Genomic DNA, 13,716 nt, shown 5'->3' on the forward strand with positions numbered 1-13,716 from the left:
CTTAACATTGAGGGTTTTGTTTTTTTACTGATCGATCAAAAGCCTAAGGGTCTGAGGCTATTTCTAACTCCTATTAGAAAACATTTTCAACTTTCACGTTTCCTTAGACTTCCTTATTTCCTTAGCCTTTGTGTGAAATCCTCTCAAGCATAACACCCCCAAAGAGTATTGTTCTGCACTAACAAGAAACCGTTCCCAGAAGACACACTGGCAAAGAGAATGCCATCAAAGATTTCTCTCTGGCTCGGTGAAAGGGACCAGCCAGCCAGCCCATACAGAAATGGCTTATGATCCTTTCCTATTGCTATTTTCGTGACAATTAAAATCTCGGCAATAAAGAGGAAAGTTCAAATCTTGGAATTAGGCAGAGCTGCAGTCGACCCATATCATTGTTAACCGGTAAATCAAACACACCACTGGCAGGCACCTTCGTTTCAGAGAAAGGACCACAGGACGGCAGGGAAAGCTCCATGTGATTGTTAGAAAATCAGGGTCTGATCAGTTTCTTCTAACAGGGGACACATGCATACATACAACCCTGCCTACTGATCTGAACAGTGTCACCAAAAGAGGACATATACAGAACCACAAAATAATTAAGAATGCCTTCCATGCCAACCCCCCAGCCCCCTGCCGCCAGAATGACAGGTTTTATAACAGTGTTGTTTGCTCTCAACTACATAATTTTTACAACAGATTTAAGTAACAAAGAACCAATTTAGAGCTTTCCTCTGCACCCAGAGCGCCATCTAGTGTACAGAAGCCAAGAAGTGTTCCACTCGGTTACGCCTGACTTTTGTACCACATACATCTTTTGGGATACTCTGACTCGAGATCTCATTTCTCTGGGTAATTGTGTACACTCACCAGGCTTTGGACTTGCACCTGAGTATGTTTCATGTCTTTGGTTTTCCATCATCTGAGCATCCTGCACGCCTCAGGTATCAAAAAAATGTTTGTTGAATAAATGAAAAAGTATACTTTTGTACACAGCATCTTCCCAAGTACCTTCTTAAATGGCACTCTTTTGAACTCTTAAGACACATCAGTCTTTCCAATGGTCTGTTCCTCTAATTGTGAGCGACTTGTAAAAGCATATATACTGAATGCCTATCCATGAATAACTAGATTCCAACAAAATTACAGAAAGATGATGTTTTATTTTTTTTTAATATTTTAATGTCTATTTATTTTTGAGAGACAGAGAGAAGCAGAACACGAACAGGGGAGGGGCAAAAAGAGAGGGAGACACAGAATCCGAAGCAGGCTCCAGGCTTTGAGCTGTCAGCACAGAGCCAGGCACAGGGCTTGAACCCACAAACGACAGATCATGACCTGAGCCAAAGTCGAATGCTCAACAGACTGGGCCACCCAGGTGACCCAGAACCATGATGTTTTTAAAAGGAATCTTAATGATCCTTCACAGTGTTTTACTATTTGCCATCTTGGTTGGAAACAATACTGGAAAAAGCCTTTAATCACCTCAAAGTTCATCTTTTTTTTTTATGTTTATTTTGAGGGAGAGAGAGCATGATGGGGGGGGGAAGAGAGAGATAGAGAGAAAGAGAATCCCAAGCAGATCTGCACCATCAGCACAATGCCTGACATGGGGCTTGATCTCACGAACCAACCATCAGACCGTGACCTGAGCCGAAATCAAGAGTCAGCTGCTTAACTGACTGAGCCACCCAGGCACCCCTCAAAGTTCATCCTGTATGTTCTAGTAACCCAGATACGGATGCAGATTTGGGGAGGTCTGAAGCTTACATAATTTGGGAGAAGCGCTTCAGTACAAAGACTGCCAAATTCTGAAGACAAAATTAGCTTCAGAGCTTTGGACTGGGGCTTAGACAACAGAAGAATCCTAAAGCTCAGAAGTTCCCTAACTTCATTAACATCAGAGTAAATCCCCCTCAGCTTGTACCCAATTCCTAGGCCAATTGGTTTTGGTGGGATGTTCGTTTGGAGGTCAAATAATTAGTGAATCATATAATTTTAGCTCTCGCTGGAAAATCCTTAGGGCTCATCCATTCCTCAACCCTCTGTACTTCGTGGCGGAGGAAAAAAGAGGCAAAATTGTTCGATCCATTAAGGTCATGGGGTGCCACCAGATGCAAAGTCTACCTCTGACGCCGCTAATTTGCTCAGGTGACCGTTAAATTCTCATCTTGGATGTCCCACTGCTTTCCAGCGCCTAGAGTTCAGAGTTCAAGAGGCCAGAAATATAAATCAACAAAATGAAAGAGGCCTTCAAAAATGCTACTCTCCTTCTTAATGTCAGGACAGCCTAAGCTGCACTTAAGACCACTGCAAACAGCTGGGCTTTTGACTAGTTTGAGCGGTACCAGCCACGAAGGTTGGATGATAAGCAAACCCTCCTACAGCAAAGCAGTAACAACCCAAGGCAGGAACTGTAGGTGAGAACAGGTTACATTCAAGTCCCCGTTCCTCTTGCTGAAGCCCCTTGGGGCCTTTTCTAACCTTTATGCTACAGGAAAGTCCAACAGGCCTCCATCTGCCAGTCCGCGTTCATCCACACGGCATAATGAGGCAGTGACATGCTAGAGCCCAGCAGGCGAGCCGGGGCCAGGGGGATGGCCAAGCTGCCTAGTGGGAGAGTCACACTGGAATGTTCTGTGCAAGGAGTCTATGGAAGAGCTTTCAACTTAGAATCCTTAAATGCACAAAAGAACCTCGTCTTTTTTTAGGAGTCAAACTGGGTTTTACACACAGGTACCCATGTCTCTTGGAATTCTATCCAGCCCTGTGCTTCTACATAAATAGAAAGCTTACCCTTGCACCTTCCTTGGGACTGGGACCAAGTTCTTCTCTTTGTCTATCATCCCCCCCCATATCTGCTGGGGTGTCATTAGTTAGGAGAAGGTAGTAAAGCACCGAGGTGGCATTTACCAATCTCTCCCTGGTCCTTCTTAGGAGGTCCCAGGGGTGTGCTAAGCGCCTGTCTGCACCTTCCCGTGGTGCTGCCGAGGGGAGATGCCAGGATTTCACTGACCACAATTACTGAAGAGGAAGGAAGCGCGACCACACTTACTGACAGGACTCTGTTCAGCTTTGAGCTTCAAAGATACCAGAATATAATGTGTAAAATCTGGTGTTCTGAATTTATAGAAGCCCATTAATTATAAACAAGAGATGTCAGAACTAACTGTATCTGGGGCGCCTGGGTGGCTCAGTCGGTTGAGTGTCCAGCTTTGGCTCAGATCATGATCTCACAGTTTGTGGGCTCAAGCCCTGCGTCAGGCTCTGTGCTGACAGCTCAGAGCCTGGAGACTGTCTTTGGATTCTGTGTCTCCCTCTCTCTCTGACCCTCCCCTGCTCACGCCGTCTCCCTCAGTCTCAAAAATAAATTAAAAGGTTTAAAAAAAAAACATTAAAAAAAAACTGTATCTGCGTCACATCAAGTATACTAATTTAACCTTACCAAAAAGTCAGAAATGGCAAGGTAATGATTATCAGAGAATGCGGATTCACGCTTGCTGGCATCATGGATATAATTTCTAGTCATTACTTACATTAAGTATACTGTTGTTACTCAAGAAATGTTGTGTAATAATAGTGTCTGTTAAATGGGATATTTTAACATATGTTATGAGAAATATAAAAAGTCAGCGTGACTATAAAATGCATCATAATTTTGCATTTGCATAATTTCCTGTTTAAATACACGATGCTCGTGTTATATTAGCTTTAAAGGCACAGACTCTTTTTATTTCTTTTTTTAACATAATGCATCATTCTGCAGAGTAAACCGGAGAAGTGAGCAGAAAAAAATTAAGCATTAGGGCTCAACAGAAATAGACCATGGGACATCGAAAACTGATCTATTTGCCAAGGATGGCTAGATTTAGAGGACACTGGTGAAGTCACTCTGTTTCTGCAAGTTCCCTGCAAACCTATTAGGAGACTAGCACACCGTGTCTCACCAGTATACGTTCATTTTCCCAAACGCAACCTTTGTATTCTCAAAATCAAGCTGACAAATGTTAACCAAACGTTGGGCTTTGTGAAGGGATCAGATGAGGTTTTGAACCCTTTGCCACATCCTTCACATGAAGACCCTCTTTCACTAGGACACAAGTCAACATCTTCAGTTAATTCATCTTTCCTATATATGGGTTTGTATTTTTTTAAGTCTACACTGAAGACTTACTGCTTCTAAACAGGCATCGATCTTTATTAAAAACCCAATTCTCTTTCCCAGAGATCTACGGGCCACTAGCAACTTCTCTCCAATGGCCACCACATGCACATTCCTGGCCACCTCATGTTCACAGTCCCCAAAACGAATTTGTCCAACTATGTCCACGAGAGATGACTTTTAGACAACAACAGAAGAGATCACCAATGTGGTCCCCTAAGGCTAATCTGGCAAGCAGACACGACAGAACAGATTCCCTAAAGGAACTGAAGAGTGAAATCCCAAGTCTTTTTTATCTCAACCCTTTGTGTATGCTGTGTGCCTTCTCCCACGGTAGGGAGAGTCCCAGGAGGCCAGGAAAGGACACAATGGGACACCAAGACACGCGAGGTGCTCATACTAGAAATAAAGCGCCTTGTCTTTTGGGAGGGCTGCGGCTGCTTCTGGCTTCTATCTCACCCCTGGGGGAGGCGTGCTCATAGGAAAGCTCCAAGGTTGAGAGAGGAGGACGGAGGAAGCACTCTCCCCACCCCCAGCTCCAAACCCCAGCCTAGGTGGTCGGCAACCCTCCTCCCCATCACCACTTCCACCTGGGGGCAGGTGCCTGGAGCAGGACCCAGGAAGCGGGGCAGGGCTAGCTGGCAGGTTTCACGGTTTGTTTTGTAGGTTTCATGTCAGCTCCCCCCCCCACCCCCGCCTGCTCCTGTGATTCTCATAACACCATGTAATGGGCTGTAGATTTCTGCTCTCCTTCCCGCCTAAGAAACTCTTTAACTCCATAGCTCCTAAATCCTACTACAATAACATGTACCTAGTAGGTTCTTTTTTTGTTGTTGTTTTAAAAGCTTGTTTACTTATTTTGAGAGAGGGAGGGAGAGTGAATCCCAAGCAGGTTCTGCACTGTCAGCACAGAGCCTGATGCGGGGCTCAAATTCCCGAGCCGTGAGATCGTGACCCGAGCTGAAATCAAGAGTCAGACGTTTAACTGACTGAGCGACCCAGGCACCCTCTACCGCCAGGAAGTTCTTAATAAACCACTTCTTTGTATTCTGAACTGAATGAATCTGAGGAGAACAGGTATCTAAGGAGAGAGACAAACTGGAAACATGGCTGAGCTTCACCAGGAAAGGCAGAGCAAAGTGGCACAAGAGAATTCCCCAGAGGACTCAGATAAGCAGCACATCCACTGGAGTAAGTGATGATTCAGTGAGAAGAAAAGCATTCAGATTTCCAATTCAGTTGCTCGGCCAGGGAATATTGAGCCCAAATCGCAGAGGCAGTAAGGGCTGGCTGTAAAGGCAAATGGATGCCCCTGGCATCGGGTAGACAAGTTCAAACCTCAGCTCGCACCTTCCACTCACTGCAGAGCCTTTGACAAGTTAGCCCCATTTAAGCCACAGCTTCTTTCTTCGCCTCTAAAATGGGGACAATGAGCCTAGAATCGTTGTTAGGATTCGCCTAACCAGCGAGTGCTCAATAAATGGTAGCTATTAGGAGCTTAGCATTTGCCACTCAAAAGTAAAATCCTAACTACGGAACAAAGATTCTAAATGTTTAATTGTTATTTTCTTTTCTTATTTTTTTTTTAATTTTATTTTACAGAGAGAAGAGACAGCACAAGTCAGGGAACGGGGCAGGGGGAGAATCTTAAGTAGGCTCCATGCTCAGTGCAGAGCCCAATGCAGGGCTCCAATCCCCGACCCTGAGATCATCCTCTGGGCCCAAATCAAGAGATGGATGCTCAAATGACTGAACCACCAGGCACCCCTAAATATTATTTTCTTTTTTTTAATGTTTTATTTATTTTTGATAGAGAGACAGACAGAGCATGAGAGAGGGAGGGGCAGAGAGAGAAGGAGACACAGAAGTGGAAGCAGGCTCCAGGCTCTGAGCTGTCAGCACAGAGCCTGACGCGGGGCTTGAACCCACGAACGTGAGATCTGACCTGAGCCGAAGCCGGAGGCTTAACCGACTGAGCCACCCAGGCGCCTCCCTAAATATTATTTTCTAACTGACATACATATCACTTACCAATTCCATATTTAGTCTTGTAATAAGTCTTCGTGAATTCATCACAGTCGCAAAGAAGCACTTTCCTTCCCCACACGTTGATGGTGGCTCCTATGAACAGGTCACTATCTTTATAAAACTCCTGGTCTACTTTTCCTAGCTAATAAAAACAAAGGAACAAGGCGTTGGCACCATTGACCCTCTGGAGACCTAGGCATCCTTTCCCAAAAGAAAACAAAAAATTGTAAAAAAGAAAAAAAAACCCTCAATTACATCACTTATAATCAAGACAACCAGTCAACGTTAACATCTGGAAGGTCTTCTAGTAATGGAGTGCTTGCAAATAGCAAAGCAATGCATATATTTATACACGTGCTTAAGCCTGTGTAGTATTAACAGAGGTGCAATGCATACATTTATATATTCGTTAATTGCATTCACAATCAATCTCACAAGACAATCCGTGCCTCGCCCTGTATTTCAGGTTGCAGGAAAGTCACTTTGGAAATATTAATGAAACGGGAGATTCCTCACCTGGCATCTATCCAAAACGATGTCGTTCGTGCGTTTCTCTTCCGGGCCACTATAAATGTTAAGAGCCACTCGATTTGTTATCTGACCTGGCTGATGGACTCCAGGCGGGCCATACTGGAAGAGAAAATCCAAACAAGGTGTGGTGGCTGGCCCACTGAACACGAAGATGGTTGCGGCAAGGGGCTCAAGCGGGAAGTATGTAGTGTATGGGAAGGGGGGCAAAACACACCACCCCAAATATGCCTCTTGAGCTGGGTATTCTGAAGAAAGCAGCAGACCCAGGAGAAGCGGAGAACAAGTTCCCCTTTAGTAAGAGCATTTACAGCTATACAGGAAATCTCTGTTTGGAAGACTGTCTCCCTCTGTGTACCGGGAAGAGGAGGCAGGCTGAAAATCTCTAAAACATCTGACCCACCGGGAAGGCAACAACTTAAATCTTGCCTAACAACCTCACTCTTGTCTCCCCGGGCGATCCTTGGTGACCCCCTAGAACTGGCTTCCTTCCCTCCCACCAGGCAACTTGTTCCCCATTTGGCTGGGGACGATATTTAAGGAGATGGCTTGGGCCCTTTCAGCATGTTACTCTGTTTTCCTGAGTCTCTCTCATGACTAGAGGAGGCATACATGTTATTAAACGTGTGTTGGGTTTGCTCCTGTGAAACTGCCTTTTATTACTGATGGGGGGGGGAATGGTCTCAGCCTGGAAGGGTAGAGGGAAATTGAGTCCCCCCGCCCCCAAATATGGTTCTTCTCCACCCTACACTTCCACGCCCATCCTTCAAGGCTGCGCTAAAGGTCCATCTTGCCCCTGGCCCTTCCCTTCCTCCTAGTCCCCAGTCCACACCTCCAGAGCACTGACCACAGGGCTAGACCACCCCTTGTGGTTCTCTGAATGCCTCAGCAGCCTTCTTTCCGCTTCCCTAAACTATGAAATGCCCTGAGGAAGAAACCATGCCCTGCCTTCTTCACTGTCCTGCTCCGGGCCACGCACCCGACGTGGGCCGCAGGCAAGGTCTTTGCTTACTTAACCAAATTCAAAGTGATCAGTTTCTCACACACAGAGGAGAGATCTGAATCATCCCGGACAGGTGTGACAGAAAACACAAATTCAAATGTGTGACTGTATGATGCATGGGTGTGAGTGAGCCACGTGACATGGAAAAGCAGTACACTTGGAGCAATGTTTCTCTTTGCCACTTACTAGCTATAGGACTTGGAGCCACGTATTTACCTTCTGGGAACTCCAATTTGTGTTTTTGGGGTTTAATGTTTATTTTTATTTTTGAGAGAGAGAGAGAGAAAGAAAAGTGAGCACGAGAAGGAAAGGGCAGAGAGACAGGAAGATACAGGATCCAAAGCAGGCTCCAGGCTCTGAGCTGTCAGCACAGAGTCCGATGCAGGGCTCGAACTCCTGAACTGTGAGATCATGACCTGAGCCGAAGTCAGATGCTTAAACAACTGAGCTACCTGGGAGCTCCTAATTTTAATTTTTAAAAATATTTTTAATGTTTACTTATAATAAATATTGGCTGGATGAATGAATAAAGGAAGTAAGGAATGTGAAGATACACTGCAAATGTCATTACTATTTTTTATAATTAGTCTACTGGTCAAAGTCATTTTGAAAACAGGCTTCCCTGGCCACCTGCTGTGCAGATCCCAGAGCCCTGCCCAGGACAAATCTTGCCCCTCCCCCCAGCCCAAGAACACAGTAGGGTTTCTGGTGGTGGGCTCAGAGAATCCTTGAAGCCTAGACACCCATGGGGAGTTTGAATTCTTTTTTTAATTAAATAGGCTCCATGCCCAAAGTGGGGGCTTGAACTCATGACCTTGAGATCAAGAGTCGCACACTCCACCTATTGAGCCAGCCAGGCACCCAACCATCAGTTGTCTGTAGGAAAATGAGTGGTATAGTAAAATCCTCAGTAGCAGTAAGAATTAAGTTAAAAAAATATTTTATCCAAATAACAAATAAAACATAACCCAGAGCTGTGAAAAAGCCTTTATGGGTTTTTTTATGTTTTATGTATTCTCGTGTTTATAGGTCCTTAGTGTTTTTTTTTTTACTATATCATCCAATTCAGCTTTTTTTTTTTTTAATGCTTATTTATTTTTCAGAGAGACAGAGACAGAGACAGAGCATGAGCTGGGGAGGGTCAGAGAGAGAGGGAGACACAGAATCCAAGCGGGCCCCAGGCTCTGAGCTGTCAGCACAGAGCCCGATGTGGGGCTCAAACTTCTGAGCTGTGAGATCATGGCCTGAGCTGAAGTCAAAGGCTTAACTGACTGAGCCTCCCAGGCGCCCCCATCCCATTCAGCTTTTACGGTTACTTTCGGAGAGAGGCCTTGTAAACAGCATTTTAGAGATAGAAAAATATATTCAGAGAGGTTAAGTGACTTGCCAAAGGTCACACAGCTTTTAAGGAGCACACCCAAAATTCTAAACCAGGTCCTCGGTCTCTCTGTTGTTGCTGCCCCCAACTTACATTAGATCTCAAATGGCCATAAACGTGTAGAAATCAGTCTGACAACTCTCTTTTAATAGTAAATAAAATGCAAAACGTTGATGCTAGCCGTTGGCTAGTTGGTGACTGGTGGCTACTTTCTTTAAGAGTCATTCCTAGGCATATGCTTGGAGGGGGGCAGGGGGTGCACGTGTGTGTGGGTATTTGCACACCCACAGCTTAGACCAAAACTATGCAACCCCCTCAGTAGGCTACAGAGGCCAGAGGCCAATGCCCCATCCAAGGGCATGAGCCATTCTTTCAACTAGAGAGTCATTTACTTTCCGAAAACTGATTACGAACTCAATGCTTGAATATGTACTTCCTCTCGCATTTGACTTTTCCTTTACTTGCCTGAATTCCCAACTTTGTTATATGCTCTATATTACTTTCACAGATGTATTTTTTAAGTTTTTATTTATTTAGTGTGTGTGTGTGTGTGTGTGTGTGTGTGAGAGAGAGAGAGAGAGAGAAAGAGAGAGAAGAGAGAGAGAGAGAAGAGAGAGAGAGAGAGAAAAGCAAAGAATCCCGAGCAGGCTCTACCGTCAGCACAGAGCCTGATGCAGGGCTCGAATGCATGAACCGTGAGATCACAACCCAAGCCGAAACCCAGAATCAGACGCTTAACTAACTGAGCCACCCAGGGGCCCCTCACAGATGTACATTAGCAGCACCGAATGAAAGTGTTCCGAACACCTGTACTGCTACTGGGTAACCGGTACGCGGTCATTACACAGTCATAACCCACATCCCGGACGGTGAATGCCGCGAGTCTTTCGGCCCCACAGGCAAGCTCAGAAGGTGGCTCCGTGTCTGCTGCTCACCTTGGGGAGCTTGCTCCTCCGGAGTAACAGCGATACGGTATCCCGGCCTGAGTTGTATGGCACCACTTCTTTGACTTCAATGGTATCATCACACAGAAAGTAATGCAGAATGAGCTCTCTACGTTCCCCGAACTGCGAGGTGGAGTCATCCCACAGGCAGAAAAAACGTAAAACCTTCCCATTATACTGCAGAAACTGTTTCAGCGTATCAACAGGCTGATGGGGACGTAACGGCTCCCTGCGGTCTATCCTCTGAAAGGTGGGGAAAAAAGGTCAGTAACGGTGGTTGTGCGTAATGACTCTTGGGATATAAGCAAAGTACATAGAGAGGTCTTTCCCATAGACTATTCTGGATACTTTTTACTATATCTATGGACTAATGACATACGTGTATATATATCTACAGCTAGTTTTTGCCTTAAAAGGGTAGACAATCAGGGGCACCTGGGTGGCTCAGTCGGTTAAGCATCCACCTTCAGTTCAGGTCATGATCCAGTGGTCCATGAGTGTGAGCCCCACATCAGGCTCTGTGCTGACAGCTCAGAACCTGGAACCTGCTTCGGATTCTGTGTCTCCCTTTCTCGCTGCCCCTCACCCTGCTCATACTCTCTCTCTAAAATATAAATAAACATTTAAAAAATACAATCAAGTAATAGAAAGCTTTTCATATTAAACAATATTTTAATACACTAAATTATACTTTTATACTGCTTTTGAAAACTGGTTTTTCTCAGAGCGCCTGGGTGGCTCAGTTGGTTAAGCGTCAGGCTTTGGCTCAGGTCATGATCTCACGGTTCATGGGTTTGAGCCCCGCATCAGGCTCTGTGCTGACAGCTAGCTCAGAGCCTTAAGCGTGTTTTGGATTCTGTGTCTCCTTCTCTCTCTGACCCTCCCCTGCTCGTGCTGTCATTCTCTATCTCTCAAAAATAAGATAAAAAAAAACATTAAAAAAACTGGTTTTTCTCAAAGAGTTAAAATTCTTATTTGTTCAATGTTTATTTTTGAGAGTGAGTAAGGGAGGAGAAGCAGAGAGAGAGAGAGGGAGCCAGAGAATCCCAAGCACTGTCAGTGCAGAGCCCAACATGAGGCTCGAACTCACAAACCACAAGATCATGACCTGAGCCAAAATCAAGAGTTGGGATGCCAAACCAACGGAGCCCCTTAGGAGCCCCACAAAGACATAAAATTCTCAAGAACACACAAAACGAATGTCTGGTGACAGAAATTAAGATAGTAATTGCCTCTGGGTAGGGGACTGACCAGAAAAGGGGAGAAGGGAACTTTCTGGGGTGATGGAAATATTCTGCATCTTTTTTGTGTCACTAAGTCACATACATTTTTCAAAACATGTTGATGTGTATGCCTAAGATTTATATACATCTGAGCCTTCTTCTTTGCCCTGGCTCTTTACCAGACATTATGGAAACCTCTACTTTCATCAATTGAAAAATGGTTTCTGTGGCATTTTAGGGCCTTTAAGAAACACATTATTGATTATATACCATCGGGGCTCTTCCCAGCTTAAGTGAAATTGCTTAGTTTTAACTTGATATCTGAAGGCAGTAAACGCTGGAGAAGTGAATGCATTAAAGTCAATATAAAAGCCTCTTACGAAACTCCTAATTTTCCGCGGATTTCTATATTTATGGAAGAGCTTTCTCCCTGAGGGACTAACTGCTAAAATCACTTTCCTGATCTGAAAAGGAAATTCTTTAAAACCCTTCTTGGCGGTGCCTGGTATTTATTCTTGATTCCTGGCACAGATTTTCTTTTTTCCTTCATAAACCTATGGAGGGGCTCAGTGCTCTCTGTATTTAATCCAATGCATCATCATTCACAAGCACTCACACAGAATACCAACTGTTTGTGAATGAGCAAGGCCATACGCAAGGGATGGGAACTTTTAGGTCCTTTTCGGTTCTCTCTTCTTGTTGTAAAGACTTTGTATTTATCTGGGCTCTTGCATCCAGGCCATTTGGAAGAAATAAAAATAGCCCCAAACTCTAAATCTGCCTGTATAACCAATGGACACAGGTATAATGCCACAGGGATTTCACCTTAAATATTCCAGGATCGACAAAATACAGGTCTCAGGAGGGCTGCATGTCTACAAGTAACATTAGAGGATAATTCTGCCAGGGCTAGGGGGCGGGAACGGATGAAAGAACCTACACGCAGCTTTTAACAAGAGACCTGAGCAGAATCAAGGGAGAATTTTTTTCTAAATTTCATGCTATCTTTCGGCCGGGAAAAGAATGACCAAGTTTGAGAAACAATACAAATGAGACTAAACTAATCCATAGGGATGGAAATGAGAACTGTGGTTATCTGTTCCTGGCGGGGGAAGAGTGAGTGACTGGAAAACGTCATGAGGGAACTGGCTGTGGGATGGACATGTTGTGTGCCATGATCTGGGTATAGATTACATGGGTGTGCGCATTGGTTAAGACTCATCCAATGGTATACTTCGTTTCTGTGTATTTTACTTTGTCTAATCCTACTTCAGTTAAACAGACAGTAATCAAATTCTGGGTAAGAAGCCCAAGATATGAGCTGAAGCCCAGGTATATGAACTTCCACCTGACACATGCCCTTTTTGGTGTTAAGATTCCTCTGTAAAAAAAATAATAAAATAAAATATGGGCTAAGAGATCATTTGGGAAAAGAAAAAATAAAGACAACTTTAGAAAGACAACAATAGGGGCACCTGGGTAACTCAGTCGGTTAAGCGTCTGGCTTCGGCTCAGGTCATGATCTCACAGTTCATGGGTTCGAGCCCTGTGTTAGGCTCTGTGCTGTAGCTCAGAGCCTGGAGCCTGCTTCGGATTCTGTGTGTGTGTGTGTGTGTGTGTGTGTGTGTCTGATCTTCTCCTGCTCATGCTGTCTCTCCCTCAAAAATAAATAAAAGAAAACATTTTTAAAAATTTAGAAAGGGACATGACAGAGATGTCCACTCTCACCACTGTTGTTTAACACAGTGCTAGAAGTCCTAGCATCAGCAATCAGACACCAAAAGGAAATCAAGGGCATCAGAATTGGCAAAGAAGCAAAGTTTCACTTTTCGCAGATGACATGATTACTCTACATGGAAAACCTGATCGACTCCACCAGAAGCCTTCTAGAACTGATCAAAGAATTCAGTAAAGGTGCAGGGTACTAAGTCAATGTACAGAAATCGGTTGCATTCTTATACACCAAACATGAAGCAACAGAAAGAGAAATCAAAAAACAGATCCCACTCACAATTGCACGAAAAACCATAAAATACCTAGGAATAAACCTAACCAAAGATGTAAAAGACCTGTATGCTGAAAACTATAGAAGACTTATGAAGGAAATTGAAGAAGACACAAAGAAATGGAAAAACATTCCCTGCTCATGGATCGGGAGAATAAACATTGTGAAAATGTCATTACTACCCAAAGCAATCTACACATTCAATGCAATCCCCATCAAAGTTGCACCAGCATTCTTCTCAAAGCTAGGACAAACTATCCTCAAATTCATATGGAACCACAAAAGACCCTGAATAGCCAAAGTCATATTGAAGAAGAAAACTAAAACGGGAGGCATCACAATCCCAGACGTTAGCCTCTACTACAAAGCTGTCATCATCAAGACAGTATGGTATTGGCACAAAAACAGACACATAGACCAATGGAATAGAATAGAGAACCCAGAACTG

At 44.3% G+C, this 13,716-nt stretch overlaps 1 protein-coding gene across 1 annotated transcript in view; it reads right to left on the bottom strand.

Annotated features, from left to right (window-relative positions):
• The window catches only part of EFHC2 (EF-hand domain containing 2), a 196,502-nt gene that overhangs the window by 89,011 nt on the left and 93,775 nt on the right, over positions 1–13,716 (bottom strand). Inside the window, exons 5-7 of the mRNA XM_029930958.1 lie at positions 10,032–10,283; positions 6,704–6,817; positions 6,191–6,329 (exon numbers count right to left, since the gene is read on the bottom strand). Of these exons, the coding sequence (XP_029786818.1) occupies positions 6,191–6,329; positions 6,704–6,817; positions 10,032–10,283 (505 nt within the window). The remainder of the gene's footprint in view (positions 1–6,190; positions 6,330–6,703; positions 6,818–10,031; positions 10,284–13,716) is intronic.

Source organism: Suricata suricatta, chromosome X (genome assembly GCF_006229205.1).
Source record: "Suricata suricatta isolate VVHF042 chromosome X, meerkat_22Aug2017_6uvM2_HiC, whole genome shotgun sequence".
Lineage (NCBI taxonomy): Eukaryota > Metazoa > Chordata > Mammalia > Carnivora > Herpestidae > Suricata > Suricata suricatta.